Source organism: Bufo gargarizans, chromosome 3 (genome assembly GCF_014858855.1).
Source record: "Bufo gargarizans isolate SCDJY-AF-19 chromosome 3, ASM1485885v1, whole genome shotgun sequence".
Lineage (NCBI taxonomy): Eukaryota > Metazoa > Chordata > Amphibia > Anura > Bufonidae > Bufo > Bufo gargarizans.
Window position 1 is genome coordinate 87,796,141 of NC_058082.1, and position 18,153 is coordinate 87,814,293.

The 18,153-nt window shown below is 47.6% G+C and overlaps 1 protein-coding gene across 1 annotated transcript; it reads left to right on the forward strand.

The window, feature by feature from the left end:
* The first annotated feature begins 1,388 nt into the window (after positions 1–1,388).
* EEF1AKMT1 (EEF1A lysine methyltransferase 1) lies at positions 1,389–17,779 on the forward strand. The gene is made up of 5 exons (XM_044286729.1): positions 1,389–1,492; positions 3,083–3,253; positions 4,558–4,640; positions 15,441–15,721; positions 16,975–17,779. The coding sequence occupies exons 2-5, from the start codon at positions 3,098–3,100 to the stop codon at positions 17,109–17,111; spliced, it is 657 nt and encodes a 218-aa protein (XP_044142664.1). The 5' UTR covers positions 1,389–1,492; positions 3,083–3,097; the 3' UTR covers positions 17,112–17,779.
* The last annotated feature ends 374 nt before the right edge of the window (positions 17,780–18,153 follow it).

The window sequence follows — 18,153 nt, forward strand, 5'->3', positions numbered from 1 at the left end:
GGACATATGGCCCGCTAACAAACACTATACATCTTTAAGTGCATGTAGTCGTGTACAAGAGTCCGAAAGGTGTGGTCCGTTAGCAAAGCTAAAACCGGACCATCTTTAAATCTCAACAAGATAGCCCCGGAGAAATTAGGAGCATGACAACCCTGGGGATCTGAATACACGAAGAGGGGGGAACCTAATTGCTACTCATTCCAAAACGGATGCAAAAACGGAAACGAGCGTGACAAACGGATCCGCAATACAGACAGATCCGTCTGAATGGCTTCCGTTTTTTGTCTCCGTTTAGACATTTTATTGACGGATCTGTTTCAAATGGATCCGTGAAAGTAGCCTAAAAAATGCAGATTAGGCTACTTTCACACTTGCGGCAGTGTGATCCGGCGGGCAGTTCCGTTCGTCAGAACTGCCCGCCGGATCCGCCGATTTGGATGTGACTGAAAGCATTTGTGAGACGGATCCGGATGCGTCTCACAAATGCATTGCAAGAACGGATCCGTCTCTCCACTTGTCATGCGGACAGACTGATCCGTCTTGTATTTTTTTTTCCCCACATTTTTACCAGTCTACGCATGCGCAGGCCAGAAGGACGGATCAGGCATTCGGGTATTTTGAATGCCGGATCCGGCACTAATACATTCCTATGGGGAAAAATGCCGTCATTTAGGCAAGTCTTCAGGTTTTTTCGCCGGAGATAAAACCGTAACATGCTGCGGTTTTATCTTTTGCCTGATCAGTCAAAACGACTGAACTGACGACATCCTGATGCATCCTGAATAGAGATGAGCGAACTTCTGTTTTAAGTTCGGCGTCTAAAGTTCGGGGGCGGGTTAGCGGAGAATCCCGATCTGGAACCGGATATGGATTCCGACTTCCGTTGTGGTCCGTGGTAGCGGAATCAATAATGGCCGATTATTGATTCCGCTACCACGGACCACAACGGAAGTCGGAATCCATATCCGGTTCCAGATCGGGATTCTCCGCTAACCCGCCCCCGAACTTTAGACGCCGAACTTAAAACAGAAGTTCGCTCATCTCTAATCCTGAACGGATTACTCTCCATTCAGAATGCATGGGGATATGCCTGTTCAGTTCTTTTCCGGTATAGAGCCCCTGTGACGGAACTCTAGAAAAACGCAAGTGTGAAAGTACTTTAGACACTGACCGAAAAGTTTTATGCACTGCATCACATCTGCCGCAGAGAACAGACTGCTGAAGACCCCCAATGTGCCGCCCGCCGCCGGACCCCCATAGACTCCAGGCAAATAAAAAACGACTCAATTGCAAAACTTCCAAAAGCAACCAGTACTAGAGCGCCCCCACGCGGCGTGCCAGGCAACTCTCGCCAGCTACTAGTCAGGGCGCCAATCCGCGCACTGACTTCTGGGTAGGCAGTGTGTGGAGCACCGGAAGAGCGAAGCATGATGGGAACTGTAGTTTTTCTCTAGGACCCCTGGCATTTGATGCCCGGGCTGCGGTGAGTCAGGTGAGAGCGGGGCTCAGTAGTCGCTGGTTGTCCGCCTGTAGACTGATGATTACATGATGATATTATCGAGTGAATTACTTCCTGAAGCCACAGCGGGTTGTAATGACGTCATCAGCGTGCGGCTCGCACCGGGCGCACGTGTGTCACTGGGCTGCATCGCTGGAGCTCCAGGACTGTTGCCATGGTTACCCGGCTCTGCACTGACGATGGCCGTGTTCATAATGAATGCAGTCAGACTCTTCTGTCAAGTTTGAGACTTTAATTTCAGACGTTTTAAGCGACATCTGATTCTGGGAAAGCTGGGTGAACAGTATGGCCGCAATTACACCTCCCCCATAGGCTCTCCTGCTATAAAGCTTTTCACCTCTCTACATTGCTGTACAGTGAGGCCGCACATTAGAAAAGCTGGGTGACAACCTGCCCAGATCAAGGTGGCCATCTTGGTTGTCACCCACCTTTCCAAATAATTCCATCCCTTCGATAACCGGTTTATTGAGGGAGAATCTCCTTAAATGTGCGTTCTTGGCAGAACTGGAATCCAGCTTCTTGAATAACTACTCTCCCCATCCTCTGATTCTGGTGGTCACTTGTAACATAGCATAATCCCTCGTAAGGGTGGACAATCAGAGGTGGAGATGGAATAAATTAGTCGTCCTATTCTGTCCTCAATGGCATCTGTTACTGGGAGAGCTGGGAGACAGCCAACATGGCCACCATTACATCTCCGGTTTAAAGGGGTATTTCAGTTGGTATAAGGTATCCCCTATCTGACTACTGGGACCTGTACTGATCATGAGAACGGGGCACCTGTATCCACCATTTGATTGGATCAGTGGTCAAGGGTGCCCATGTCCGCTCCATTCAAACTCTATGGGGCTGTCGGTGGCCGACAGCCTGTACGCCGCTATCTGGCAGAACCATAGAGATGAATGGAGCAACGGTGCTTGACCATCGCTCCATTCAAACACTAGTCTCGTGATTGGGTGGATTTCACCGGTCTAACCATTATCCCTGATCCAGTACTAACTGGAATATCCCTTTAAAGGCTACATACACATTTTGAACTAAAAATAATGTATTCAATTGCTCTTCATTAAAAATGTTGAACCTCTGTCTCTGTGCAGCCTTGAGTTTCTCTAGCAGCAGGATCCGAATTTTTTACTCTGCTCCGTCAGGCAGCTCAGCTGACGGCTCCTTATCTCTGCTCTCCGACATTATAAATAGGTCAGTTCTTATCTTACTAGTAAGAATGTGGCTGAAATACGTTTTTGTGACCTTTTAGTAATTCAGAGATAAGGTTTATTAGATGACCGGCACTAAGTGAAAGTAAAAAGTATTCACACAACTAGACAAATGGTTAACCCTTTGTGACAGAACGGCTCAATATTTTTAATAAAGACCAATTGAAAACAAAAAAAAGAGTAAAATGCCCCCCCCCCCCCCCCCCCGAAGGTGTACATAGCCTTTAAGACGACCACTACACAAATGAATTGTCACCCAGCTTTACCAGAAACAGATTGAATGGATGACCGTGGACCAGATCATTCCTGCGGTAAATGCTGGTTACTGACCTGATGTCTCCTCCTTCAGACTTCTAGCAGAGAGATGGACGGCGATGATGATGATGATGGTGTCCCTCAGCTCTCGGCCCACACGTTGGCGGCGCTGCAGGAGTTCTACACTGAGCAGCAGCAGCGGGAGTCTCTGAAGTCAGGATCGGGCTATGACAAGTTTGCGGTTGGAGCTGTTGAAGAAGACTGGGTAAGAGGTTGGCAGCTAATCCTTCATTTCAGTGGGTCCTCCAAAAAAACGTAAGTTACTCCGTGTGCATTCCGTTTCCATATTTCCGTGCCGCAAAAAAGTAGAACATGTCCTATTATTGTCCGCATTACGGACAAGGATAGGACTGTTCTATTAGGGGCCAGCTGTTCTGTTCCGCAAAATACGGAATGCACACGGACGTTATCCGTATTTTTTGCGGATCAGTTTTTTGCAGACCGCAAAATACATACAGCTGTGTGCATGAGGCCTTAATGCCCAGGAGGGATGAGCAAAAATAAACAAGCAGCCGGGCCGGGCACAGGGTTGCCAACTCCCCAGGAATTTCTGGATAGTCTGTAAGAATAGGCAACTTTTTTCCTGTCTCTGTGATTTTTCTGGCTGGTGGTACTTGACTAGATGATTTTGGTGGTAATTATCATCACTATACAGCTCACAGTAAAGGCTGGTAATGAGTTCTTATCCGTACATTGAGCTATAGATGTGGAGTATATAGTTTTCTAATTCGTCTGTAAAAAATGTTGGCTGTCCGTGATTTTGGATTAAGTTGTCCAGAGCAAAGAAAAATTCTGGTTGGCCACCCTGACCAAGCATCTGAGTAGTGGGGTAAACAATTCTACTTTAGGGACTCTGAGGGACTCCTGTCCAGTGGTGTCTGGATAAGGCTACTTTCACATCCGCGTTTTTTGCTGGATCCGTCATAGATCAGCAAAAACGCTTCCGTTACTGATAATACAACCGTCTGCATCTGTTATGAACGGATCCGGTTGTATTATCTCTAAAAAAAGCCATGATGGATCAGTTTTCTTTTGTGTCTGACAAAACGGATCCGCCACCATTGACTTGCGTCTTTTTCCGCATCCCAGGACGCACTCAAAATCGCTGCTTGCAGTGGTTTTCTGTCCGGTATTAGAACAGAACCAAACGGAACGAAATACATTCTGGTGCATTCTGTTCCATTCCGTTCAGTTTTGTTCCCGTTGACATTGAATGGGGACAAAACTGAAGCGTTTTTCTCCGGTACTGAGACCCCATGACTAATCTCAATAGTGGAAAGGAAAAGCGCAGATGTGAAGATAGCCTAACCCCGACATTACCCAGTTCGGATGAGCAGATGTGGTACGTGTTATTTCCTGCGTGTCCATCTTGGAGAGCCGCCCTCGCCTGCTATCTGAATGAAAGATAAAGTCTCTTAATTGAGTTATAAAGCTGCATTTGCGATACCCCACCTTCAGGGGGAGCCCTTGCACAGTAATAATATTTTTTTCCGTCTTTTTGATCACTAGCAATTGAGCCAGTTTTGGTACAGTGATGACACTGCGCTGAGCCTGGCTAAAGAGGCAGTAGAGGCATCTGGGAAAAACGGAAGGTAAGTTCACTTTGTGGTGGAGCTTGTTAAAGGCCTGCAATTGCTGCTCACATCTTGAGACGGGTTTGTGGAGCCCCTCTCCTCCACCCAATCTGACATCAGGCACAAAGAGTACATGGCAATACCTTTCTCCCAAAGCTAGAACCAGCCCTGTACCTCACATAGATCCAGAAATCTCCCCATTCACTGCTCCAATTGATCTGCTAGATCAGGGATCAGCAATAGAGATGAGCGAACTTCTGTTTTAAGTTCGGCGTCTAAAGTTCGGGTTTGGATTAGCGGAGAATCCCGATCTGGAACCGGATATGGATTCCGACTTCCGTTGTGGTCCGTGGTAGCGGAATCAATAATCGGCCATTATTGATTCCGCTACCACGGACCACAACGGAAGTCTGAATCCATATCCGGTTCCAGATCGGGATTCTCCGCTAACCGGAAGCCGAACTTTAGACGCCGAACTTAAAACAGAGGTTCGCTCATCTCTAATCAGCAACCTTCGGCACTCCAGCTGTTGTGAAACTACAACTCCCAGCATGCTCTTTCCACTTGTGTGGGAGTTTAGAGAGCAACCAAGCAAGTGTTCATGATGGGAGATGTAGTTTCACAACCAGAGGTTGCTGACCCCGGTGTTAGATTATCTCATGGGGCGTGTCCTTTCTGCTGCAGCTCTCTCCCTGTAAGGCCTCATGCACACGACAGTTTTTTTTCACGGTCCGAAAAAACGGGGTCCGTGGGTCCGTGATCCGTGACCGTTTTTTCGTCCGTGGGTCTTCCTTGATTTTTGGAGGATCCACGGACATGAAAAAAAAGTCGTTTTGGCGTCCGCCTGGCCGTGCGGAGCCAAACGGATCCGTCCTGAATTACAATGCAAGTCAATGGGGACGGATCCGTTTGAAAATTGAGCCACAGTGTGTCATCTTCAAACGGATCCGTCCCCATTGACTTACATTATAAGTCTGGACGGATCCGCTTGCCTCCGCACGGCCAGGCGGACACCCGAACATAACTTGAAGCGTCCCCATCACCATGGGAACGCCTCTACGTTAGAATATACTGTCGGATATGAGCTACTTCGTGAAACTCATTTCCGACAGTATATTCTAACACAGAGGCGTTCCCATGGTGATGGGGACGCTTCAGGTTAGAATACACTGCAAACTTGGTACAAGACTGCCCCCTGCTGCCTGGCACCACCCGATCTCTTACAGGGGGATATGATAGCACAATTAACCTCTTCAGGTGCGGCACCTAAAGGGGTTAATTGTACTATCATATTCTCCTGTAAGAGATCAGGGCTGCCAGGCAGCAGGGGGCAGACCCCCCCCCTCCCCAGTTTGAATATCGTTGGTGGCACAGTGTGTGCCCATCGCCCCCCCCTTCCTCCCTCTATAGTTAAAAATCGTTGGTGGCACAGTGTGTGCCCATCGCCCCCCCCTTCCTCCCTCTATAGTTAAAAATCGTTGGTGGCACAGTGTGTGCCCATCGCCCCCCCCCCTTCCTCCCTCTATAGTTAAAAATCGTTGGTGGCACAGTGTGTGCCCATCGCCCCCCCCTTCCTCCCTCTATAGTTAAAAATCGTTGGTGGCACAGTGTGTGCCCATCGCCCCCCCCTTCCTCCCTCTATAGTTAAAAATCGTTGGTGGCACAGTGTGCGCCCACCATCGCCCCCCTCCATCTCCCCCCCCCCCCCCCATCATTGGTGGCAGCGGAGTTCCGATCGGAGTCCCAGTTTAATCGCTGGGGCTCCGATCGGTAACCATGGCAACCAGGAAGCTACTGCATCCCTGGTTGCCATGGTTACTTAGCAATAGTACAATTGTAGAAGATTCATACTTACCTGCCTGCTGCTGCGATGTCTGTGACCGGCCGGGAGCTCCACCTACTGGTAAGTGAAAGGTCTGTGCGGTGCATTGCTAAAGAACTGTCACTTACCAGTAGGAGGAGCTCCCGGCCGGTCACAGACATCGCAGCAGCAAGCAGGTAAGTATGAATCTTCTACTATTGTACTATTGCTAAGTAACCATGGCAACCAGGGCTGCAGTAGCTTCCTGGTTGCCATGGTTACCGATCGGAGCCCCAGCGATTAAACTGGGACTCCGATCGGAACTCCGCTGCCACCAATGATGGGGGGGGGGGGGAGATGGAGGGGGGCGATGGTGGGCGCACACTGTGCCACCAACGATTTTTAACTATAGAGGGAGGAAGGGGGGGGCGATGGGCACACACTGTGCCACCAACGATTTTTAACTATAGAGGGAGGAAGGGGGGGGCCATGGGCACACACTGTGCCACCAACGATTTTTAACTATAGAGGGAGGAAGGGGGGGGCGATGGGCACACACTGTGCCACCAACGATTTTTAACTATAGAGGGAGGAAGGGGGGGGGCGATGGGCACACACTGTGCCACCAACGATATTCAAACTGGGGAGGGGGGGGTCTGCCCCCTGCTGCCTGGCAGCCCTGATCTCTTACAGGAGAATATGATAGTACAATTAACCCCTTTAGGTGCCGCACCTGAAGAGGTTAATTGTGCTATCATATCCCCCTGTAAGAGATCGGGTGGTGCCAGGCAGCAGGGGGCAGTCTTGTACCAAGTTTGCAGTGTATTCTAACTAGAAGCGTCCCCATCACCATGGGAACGCTTCTGTGTTAGAATATACTGTCGGAAATGAGTTTTCACGAAGTGAAAACTTAGATCAGAAAAAGCTTTTATGCAGACGGATCTTCGGATCCGTCTGTATGAAAGCAACCTACGGCCACGGATCACGGACACGGATGCCAATCTTGTGTGCATCCGTGTTCTTTCACAGACCCATTGACTTGAATGGGTCCGTGAACCGTTGTCCGTCAAAAAAATAGGACAGGTCATATTTTTTTGACGGACAGGATACACGGATCACGGCCTCGGCTGCAAAACGGTGCATTTTCCGATTTTTCCACGGACCCATTGAAAGTCAATGGGTCCGCGAAAAAAAACGGAAAACGGCACAACGGCCACGGATGCACACAAATGGTCGTGTGCATGAGGCCTAACTGCCACAGCTTCCAACAGAACATATGGCTGGTGGTAATTGAAGATTTAAAGGGCTTCTGTCAGCCCACTAAACCGTTTTTTTTTTTTTGGGTTAATAATAATCCCTACACTGCGAGCTCCCTATACATAAGCTAAATATTAATTTTGGTTCTGTAGATTTTGTTAAAAAGCAAGTTTTATAATATGTAAATTACCTTGCTACCAGCAAGTAGGGCGGCTACTTGCTGGTAGCAGCCACATCCTCCTCTCATAATGACGCCCCCTCCGCTGTGTGATTGACAGGGCCAGGGAACGGGATCGTTCTCTGCTGGCCCTGTTTGAATTCAAAATATCGCGCCTGCGCCGTACCTGTCTTTAATCGGCGCAGGCGCACTGAGTCTCGGCCGCTCCATCCTCAATGCGCCTGCGACGATGACGTCACATCTACACCCGGCGCAGGCGCATTGAGGATGGAGCGGCCGAGAGAGCGTCCGCCTCTCAGTGCGCCTGCGCCGATTAAAGACAGGTACGGCGCAGGCGCGATATTTTGAATTCAAACAGGGCCAGCAGAGAACGATCCCGTTCCCTGGCCCTGTCAATCACACAGCGGAGGGGGCGTCATTAGCAGCGGAGGATGCGGCTGCTACCAGCGAGTAGCCGCCCTACTTGCTGGCAGCAAGGTAATTTACATATTATAAAACTTGCTTTTTAACAAAATCTACAGAACCAAAATGAATATTTAGCTTATGTATAGGGAGCTCGCAGTGTAGGGATTAATATTAACCCCCCCCCCAAAAAAAACGGTTTAGTGGGCTGACAGAAGCCCTTTAACCACTTCAGCCCCGCTAGCTGAAACCCCCTTCATGACCAGAGCACTTTTTACACTTCGGCACTACACTACTTTCACCGTTTATCGCTCGGTCATGCAACTTACCACCCAAATGAATTTTACCTCCTTTTCTACTCACTAATAGAGCTTTCATTTGGTGGTATTTTATTGCTGCTGACATTTTTACTTTTTTTGTTATTAATCAAAACGTAACGATTTTTTTGCCAAAAAATGACATTTTTCACTTTCAGCTGTAAAATTTTGCAAAAAAAACGACATCCATATATAAATTTTTCGCCAAATTTATTGTTCTACATGTCCTTGATATAAAAAAAATGTTTGGGCAAAAAAAAGAAATGGTTTGGGTAAAAGTTATAGCGTTTACACACTATAGTACAAAAATGTGAATTTCCGCTTTTTGAAGCAGCTCTGACTTTCTGAGCACCTGTCATGATTCCTGAGGATCTACAATGCCCAGACAGTAGAAAACCCCCACAAATGACCCAATTTCTGAAAGTAGACACCCTAAGGTATTCGCTGATGGGCATAGTAAGTTCATAGAACTTTTTATTTTTTGTCACAAGTTAGCGGAAAATGATGATGATTTTTTCTTTTATTTTTTTTCTTACAAAGTCTCATATTCCACTAACTTGCGACAAAAAATAAAAAATTCTAGGAACTCACCATGCCCCTCACAGAATACCTTGGGGTGTCTTCTTTCCAAAATGGGGTCACTTGTGGCTTTGGTATACTGCCCTGGCAATTTAGGGGCCCAAATGTGTGAGAAGAACTTTGCAATCAAAATGTGTAAAAAATGACCGGTGAAATCCGAAAGGTGCACTTTGGAATATGTGCCCCTTTGCCCACCTTGGCTGCAAAAAAGTGTCACACATCTGGTATCGCCGTACTCAGGATATTTTTCTCACCCAGCATGGGTATATGTAAAATGACACCCCAATGACACCCCAAAACACATTCCCCAACTTCTCCTGAGTACGGCAATACCAGATGTGTGACACTTTTTTGCAGCCAAGGTGGGCAAAGGGGCACATATTCCAAAGTGCACCTTTCGGGTTTCGCAGGCCATTTTTTACACATTTTGATTGCAAAGTACTTCTCACACATTTGGGCCCCTAAATTGCCAGGGCAGTATAACTACGCCACAAGTGACCCCATTTTGGAAAGAAGACACCCCAAGGTATTCCGTGAGGGGCACTGCGAGTTCCTAGAATTTTTTTTTTTTGTCACAAGTTAGTGGAAAATTATGATTTATTTATTTTTTCTCTTTTTTCCTTACAAAGTCTCATATTCCACTAACTTGCGACAAAAAATAAAAAATTCTAGGAACTCGCCATGCCCCTCACAGAATACCTTGGGGTGTCTTCTTTCCAAAATGGGGTCACTTGTGGGGTAGTTATACTGCCCTGGCAATTTAGGGGCCCAAATGTGTGAGAAGTACTTTGCAATCAAAATGTGTAAAAAATGGCCTGCGAAATCCGAAAGGTGCACTTTGGAATATGTGCCCCTTTGCCCACCTTGGCTGCAAAAAAGTGTCACACATCTGGTATCGCCGTACTCAGGAGAAGTTGGGGAATGTGTTTTGGGGTGTCATTTTACATATACCCATGCTGGGTGAGAGAAATATCCTGGCAAAAGACAACTTTTCCAATTTTTTTATACAAAGCTGGCATTTGATCAAGATGTTTATCTCACCCAGCATGGGTATATGTAAAATTACACCCCAAAACACATTCCCCAACTTCTCCTGAGTACGGTGATACCAGATGTGTGACACTTTTTTGCAGCCTAGATGCGCAAAGGTGCCCAAATTCCTTTTAGGAGGGCATTTTTAGACATTTGGATCCCAGACTTCTTCTCACGCTTTCGGGCCCCTAAAAAGCCAGGGCAGTATAAATACCCCACATGTGACCCCACTTTGGAAAGAAGACACCCCAAGGTATCCAATGAGGGGCCTGGCAAGTTCATAGAAATTATTATTTTTTCGCATAAGTTAGCGGAAATTGTTTTTTTTTTTTTTTATCTCACAAAGTCTCACTTTCCGCTAACTTGGGACAAAAATTACAATCTTTCATGGACTCAATATGCCCCTCAGCAAATACCTTGGGGTGTCTTCTTTCCAAAATGGGGTCAGTTGTGGGGTGTTTGTACTGCCCTGGCATTTGAGGGTCTCCGCAATCATTACATGTATGGCCAGCATTAGGAGTTTCTGCTATTCTCCTTATATTGAGCATACAGGTAATGAGATTTTTTTTTCCGTTCAGCCTCTGGGCTGAAAGAAAAAAATGAACGGCACAGATTTCTTCATTCGCATCGATCAATGTGGATGAAAAAATCTCTGCCAAAAAAAAAAAGGAGGGGAAAGGCGTCTGCCAGGACATAGGAGCTCCGCCCAACATCCATACCCACTTAGCTCGTAGGCCCTGGCAAACCAGATTTCTCCATTCACATCAATCGATGTGGATGAATAAATCATTGCCGGGATTTTTTATTTTTTTTATATATATACAAAGTGTTTGCCAAAGCATAGGAACGCCGCCTCCTCCTCAGCTCGTATGCCTTGGCAAACGTATCTGTTACTGCAGAGTAGAAATCTCGTCTTGCAGCGCCGCATACACCGACTTGCGTGTAATCTGACAGCAGCGCAATGCTTCTGTCAGAATGCACATCAGTGCTGCAGCTAATCGATCGGTTGGTCCACCTGGAAGGTAAAAAAAGAAAAAAGAAAAAAAAAGAAAAAACCAGGCCGCAACGCAATAATTTTATTAACTTTGCAACAGAACATATAAACTTAAACTTTTTTAACTGAACATTAACCTTTTTGCTTACTGGTGTTTTTTTGTTTTGTTTTTTTGGGTGAAATCCAAAGATGTGGCGAAGTGCGTTATGCACTTTGTCCCATGTGAAAGGAGACGTTTGCAGCAGCTGTGTGAGTGAATGGGCCCTAATAGCCCTGTGTGCCTGTCCTGGTGAGATGATCCCTATGCTAGGTGTACCTGTGTGTGGTACTTTCGGAAACACTCTCCAAAGCATAGGGCAGGGTGGTCAGGACAGTCAGGACAGAAATAGCGGGTGTCACGCCTTATTCCACTCCTGCTACAGACACGACATCTTTTTCGGGGTGACGGTTGGGTTGAGGTACCAGGAACGACATTGGGGAAATGTCGCTCGTGTAGACGGCTAACTACACTGGTGGATGGGGCCACGGAACCTCCTGGGTACAGGAGGTTCTCGATGATCTCTTCCTGAAATTTGAGGAAGGATCCAGTTCTCCCAGCCTTACTGTAAAGAACAAAACTATTATACAGAGCCAATTGAATTAAATATACAGACACCTTCTTATACCAGCGTCTGGTTCTGCGGGAAACTAAATACGGAGACAACATCTGGTCATTGAAGTCCACCCCTCCCATGAGCAAATTATAGTCGTGGACTGAGAGGGGCTTTTCAATGACACGGGTTGCTCGCTCAATTTGGATTGTCGTGTCTGCGTGAATGGAGGAGAGCATGTAAACGTCACGCTTGTCTCTCTATTTCACCGCGAGCAGTTCTTCGTTACACAGTGCGGCCCTCTGCCCCCTTGCAAGACGGGTGCTAACGAGCCGCAACTAGTTCGCGCGGTACCACAGGCGCCAATCCGTTCTAGAAACAAATGCCTAAAATGCCTAAAGAGGGCCACACTTGTGTAGAAATTGTCCACATAAAGATGGTACCCCTTGCCGAATAAGGGTGACACCAAGTCCCAGACTGTCTTCCCACTGCTCCCCAGGTAGTCAGGGCAACCGACCGGCTCCAGGGTCTGATCTTTTCCCTCATAGATCCGAAATTTGTGGGTATAGCCTGTGGCCCTTTCACAGAGCTTATACAATTTGACCCCATACCGGGCGCGCTTGCTTGGGATGTATTGTTTGAAGCCAAGGCGCCCGGTAAAATGTATCAGGGACTCGTCTACGCAGATGTTTTGCTCTGGGGTATACAAATCTGCAAATTTCAGGTTGAAATGGTCTATGAGGGGCCGAATTTTGTGGAGCCGGTCAAAAGCAGGGTGGCCCCTGGGACGGGAGGCGGTGTTGTCACTAAAGTGCAGGAAACGCAGGATGGCCTCAAAACGTGCCCTGGACATAGCAGCAGAGAACATGGGCATGTGATGAATCGGGTTCGTGGACCAATATGACCGCAATTCATGCTTTTTAGTTAGACCCATGTTGAGGAGGAGGCCCAGAAAAGTTTTAATTTCGGAAACTTGGACTGGTTTCCACCGGAAAGGCTGGGCATAAAAGCTTCCCGGGTTAGCGGTTATAAATTGTGTGGCATACCGATTTGTTTCGGCCACAACTATGTCTAAGAGCTCCGCAGTCAAGAACAGCTCAAAAAATCCCAGGGCCGAACCGATCTGAGCTGTCTCAACCCCGAACTCCAGACTGGGCAGTAAAAGGGAAAACTACAGGTGCGGCTGAAGTTGGGGCCTGCCAATCAGGGTTTGCCAGCACCTCAGGGACTCTAGGGGCTCTACGGGCACGTCTTTGCGGTGGCTGCGACGGGGTCACTACTGCACGTGCCACCGTACCAGCTTCAACTGCCCTTCTGGTGCTCGCTACTTCACCAGGTTGTACGGCAGTGCTGGTACTAGGTCCAGGATGGGCTGCGCTGCTGGTGTATGCATCACCACGTAATCTGACAACACCAGCCCCACTCTGCTGCTCTTGAAGCGGATCCTGAGCAACCTGCGGTCTAGCGACACGGGGCCGGGTACGCCTGGTGCTATCAGGGACCTCAGCCTCCTCGTCCGAACTTTGGGTCAGAGAGCCACTGCTTTCTACAGGTTCGTATTCTGACCCGCTGGATTCATCAGATGAGGGTTCCCACTCCTCATCCGACTGGGTCAGAAGCCTGTAGGCCTCTTCAGAAGAATACCCCCTGTTAGACATGTGGGCAACTAAATTTAGGGGTTTTCCCTGAGACTACCCAAGAAAAAAAAGCAAGCCTGTCTTACAAAGGGGAGGCTAGCGAAGTACCGGAGGCCGCTGCGGTTGATAAAAAATATCAAAACAGATTTTTTTATCGCCGCAGCGCGTGTAAAGTGAATGTGCAGCGATCAAAAAAATTTTTTGTCACTGCGGTGGGGCGGGCGTGGGCGAACGCAGGTGTGGGCGACCGATCAGGCCTGATCGGGCAAACACTGCGTTTTGGGTGGAGGGAGAACTAAAGTGACACTAATACTATTATAGATCTGACTGTGATCAGTTTTGATCACTTCCAGATACTATAAAAGTACAAATGCTGATTAGCGATACGCTAATCAGCGAATAACGGACTGCGGTGCGGTGGGCTGGGCGCTAACCGATCCCTAAACTACCTAACCAAGGGACCTAAACTATACTAAAACCTAACGGTCAATACCAGTGAAAAAAAAAAGTGACAGTTTGCACTGATCACTTTTTTCCTTTCACTAGTGATTGACAGGGGCGATCAAAGGGTTAATTGGGGTTCAGGGGGGTGATCTGGGGCTAAGTGTGTAGTGTTGGTGTACTCACTGTGTAGCCTGCTCCTCTGCTGGATCCAACCGACGAAAAGAACCAGCAGAGGAGCAGGCAGCCATATAACAGATCATATTTACTAATATGATCTGTTATCTGGCACTCTGATTTCGATTTTTTAAAAATCATCAGCTTGCCAGCCGCGATCATTGGCTGGCAAGCTGATGACGATTTACTCCCTGACGAAATGCCGGCCCGAACTGCGCATGCGCGGGCCGGCATAGCGAGTCGTCTCGCGAGATGACGCGTATATGCGTGACTCTGCGCAGCGATGCCGCCTCCGGACCGCACATCTGCGTTAGGCGGTCCGGAGGTGGTTAAACTGAGCACGTTCGACCAGTGAGATAAGGAAAAGTCCAAACTGCAGATGGCGCTATACAGATACATTTTATTGAATATCTCACTGGCTATACTAAGTGTTTAATTACATGCAATTACAAAAGTACTCAGATCCAGGTGCTGGTGGGAAAAATGGAGAATATATTTCGTGACACATCCCCTTTAACGGACCCTATACATGATACCTGCTGAACCAAGTGCCTCTCTCCATGCCCAATGTCAGATCAGACAGGGGAATATGACGGAACTAATCCTTCGATATTAAAGAGAACCTTACACCAGAATAAAAAATCTAAACTAAGCATACAGACATGGAGAGCGGCGCCCAGGGAACTCCCTGCACTTACTATTATCCCTGGGCGCCGCTCCGTTCTCCCGGTATAGGCTCCGGTATCTTCATATGTTCGGCTCAACTGGGTGGAACCTGCCGGCGTCTCCTTCTCCCATGCTGCAGCGCTGGCCAATCACAGCGCTCAGCTCATAGCCTGAGAGAAAAAAAAGCCTCTGAGGCTATGAGCTGAGCGCTGCGATTGGCCAGCACTCCAGCCTGGGAGAAGGAGACGCCGGCAGGCTCCACCCAGTTGAGCCGAACATATGAAGATACCGGAGCCTATACCGGGAGAACGGAGCGGCGCCCAGGCATAATAGTAAGTGCAGGGGGATCTACATGTCTGTATGCTTAGTTTAGATTTTTTATTCTAGTGAAAGGTCCTCTTTAAGCTGTCCATAGACTTGTGATAGTACGGCGCTGGGATTTAAGTCACAGTCCCCAGCACAGTTACGGCGCTGGTATCCTACGGGTTAAAACGCAAGAAAAACCTAGGTGTGCTGTCCGCATCTTTTGCGGCCCCATTGAAATGAATGGGTCCGCACCCGTTCCACAAAATTGCGGAACAGATGCGGACCCATTTATACAGTTGTGTGAATGAGCCCTATTGGAGAGGGCTGTCACAAATTCTAAGGAGGCGGGGTTGTGTGCATATCTTCTGACCTCATGTGTACTTACCTTCTGTGCTATTGTCACCGGTATGTTATTGTCAGCTGCTGATTTTTTGCCTTCAGGATCGCTTGTGTGAGTGCTCCCAGCATCTATCAGAAGCTTAAAGGGCTGGTCGGAGATGACGTGACTGTGTGCTTGCTGGAATACGACAGGCGCTTTTCGGTGTATGGAGATGAGTTCATCTTCTATGACTACAATAACCCATTGGACCTCCCAGAGAGGCTGCAGCAGCACAGTTTTGATGTAGTATTCGCGGATCCCCCGTACCTGTCTGAAGAATGTCTGCACAAAACAGCTCAGACCATAGAGTTCTTGTCCAAGGGGAAAGTCCTGCTGTGCACGGGTACGTAATGATCAGAATAGCGTGAAGGACGGAAACGGGAAAGCACAATGGATCCACACGGAGAATTTATGGATTAGAAAGCGTACTGATGCTGCAGTCACTATGTACATGACGGAGGTACAAAAGTGACCTCTTCTAGATGGGATCCTACACTAAAATGACTCCCCTTACTTGGCCCTTAAAAAAAGTAGGATCCAGCTGTATTCTGCTTTAATTAAAAACAACCTCTGTCAGATGGATGGATAGGGAGCACGCCAAAGATGGGGGCAGCCACATCTCACATGCAAAAACGAATCTGCCCAAAGCTGTTTTAATTAAAGCATTATAGAGCTGGACTACGTTCTCCAAGTTCATTTAGAGGTCTAGGCCCAAGGAACGGTGTCATTTTAGAGTAGGGTCCAATCTATAAGAGATCACCTTGCCAGGGTGGGTGGGCACATGTATTTTAATCAAAATATCTGCTAAGTACCTCATATTCTTTTATATCGTGAATATAACATTAGTGGAAGGTATCATCCATATAGTCAGTGTTGTGCTATGCATGGTGTGTTTCCGAGATGTTAGAGGGTGTGCAAATGTAGCAGTGCTGAGATTGTACTGATTCTCTTTACTTAAAGGGCATCTGTCAGCAGTTTTGTACCTATGACACTGGCTGACCTGTTACATGTGCACTTGGCAGCTGAAGGCATCTGTGTTGGTCCCATGTTCATATGTGCCCGCATTGCTGAGAAAAATTATGTTTGATTATATGCAAATGAGCCTCTAGGAGCAATGGGGGCGTTGCCATTACACCTAGGGGCTCTGCTCTCTCTACAACTGCGGCTCCCTCTTCATTTTGATTGACAGGACTGAGCAGTGAAAACGTAATCACATCTGGCCCTGTCAATGTCCAGAGGGGGCGGCAGTTGCAGAGAGAGCAGAGCCTCTAGGAGTAATGGTAACGCCCCAGTTGCTCCTAGAGGCTCATTTGCATATTTCAAAACTTCATTGTGCTCAGCAATGCGGGCACATATGAAGATGGGACCAACACAGACGCCGTCAGCTGCCAAGTGCAATGTAACAGGTCAGCCGGTGTCATAGCTACATCTATACAAATGAAGTTGTGATGTTTGAGGGGAAAGGGGATAAGGGACACATTTTTGGATAGTGCCACAGAACACTGGGTAAGTATAAATGATGCCGATAGATTGATGAAGACCCGGTCTCCTTATAGAATGACATCTGACGCACCTTTCTGATTTCTTGTGGTTCAGGTGCGGTGATGGAAGACTCAGTGACTCAGATCCTTGGACTGAAGATGTGTACATTTCTTCCAAAGCACAACCGCTCACTTGCCAACGAGTTCAGATGTTTTGCCAACTATGAAATAGGTCTTGATGCAGCATCCTGAATACCTGGCATCTCATACCGGTGTCTGGTCCTGTAGAACTGGATCCAGTACTGGGACCAGCAGCAGTAACCCCCGAGGACTGGATCCTACGCGACTCTCACAGATCACCATTTTATGGGAATGTAGATTTGTTTCATCAGGAGCCTTTCCCTCTCCGGTATCTGCAGCCCGCACAGGAATACGTCCCCAAGAATTCTTCATATGCGGCTTGTTGAGAAATTCCTATTAAATGAGACCCCTGAATACTGTGAACTCTGCTCCATAGGTACAGTGGCTATCTAGCAACTAAGCGTTGCTCCATCTGTACAGCATGTTCTTTACCGATTAATAAAATCTGTTTCTCATTCCTTATGTTAAAATGGTTGTATGCAATTGGGTTTGCTGTTTAGTTAGACCCCCCCCAGAAACAGCACCACTCTTGTCCATAGGTAGGGTCTGGTATTGCAGCTCAGTTTCATGTAAGTGATTGTGGCCCAACTGCAGTATCAGATGTGTTCCATGAGCGGCGCTGTTTCTGGGATTACAAAAATAGACCTTGTTTCTAATCTCAGACAACAGCTTTAAAGGGGTTGTCCCATGATTGATGTAAAAAATGAAAATCAGACCTCATTCGAATCCGACCAGGGACAACATCTGCATGGAGTTTGTATGTTCTCCCCGTGTTTGCGTGGGTTTCATCCCCCAAAGACATACTGATAGGGACCTTAGATTGTGAGCCCCATTGGGAACAGTTGGATGCTAATGTCTGTAAAGCGCTGCAGAATATAGTAGCGCTATATAAGTGCATACAATAAATAAATATAGTACATGGCAATCTCTTTCTAACAAAGCTAGACCCAGCCCCGTACCTCACATGGGTCCGAGATCTCCCCGTTCATTACTCCAATTGCTCTGCTAGATTTATTTCAAGCTGACAGCTGCATCTCTGGGATTGTTTCCTTTCAGATGCAGCTCAGCGTGGAGGGGGTGTCCTTTCTGATGCATCTCTCTCCCTATCACAGCTCAGGAGGCAGTTGAAGGATGGAACTGAGCATGTGCGGCC

Excerpts from the sequence above, each read along its gene's own strand:
- EEF1AKMT1 (XM_044286729.1), top strand. The coding sequence starts at position 3,098 with ATGGACGGCGATGATGATGATGATGGTGTCCCTCAGCTCTCGGCCCAC. Across the intron at positions 3,254-4,557 it reads GAGCTGTTGAAGAAGACTGG|CAATTGAGCCAGTTTTGGTA; the intron begins GTAAGAGGTTGG and ends TTTGATCACTAG. Across the intron at positions 4,641-15,440 it reads GCATCTGGGAAAAACGGAAG|GATCGCTTGTGTGAGTGCTC; the intron begins GTAAGTTCACTT and ends TTTTGCCTTCAG.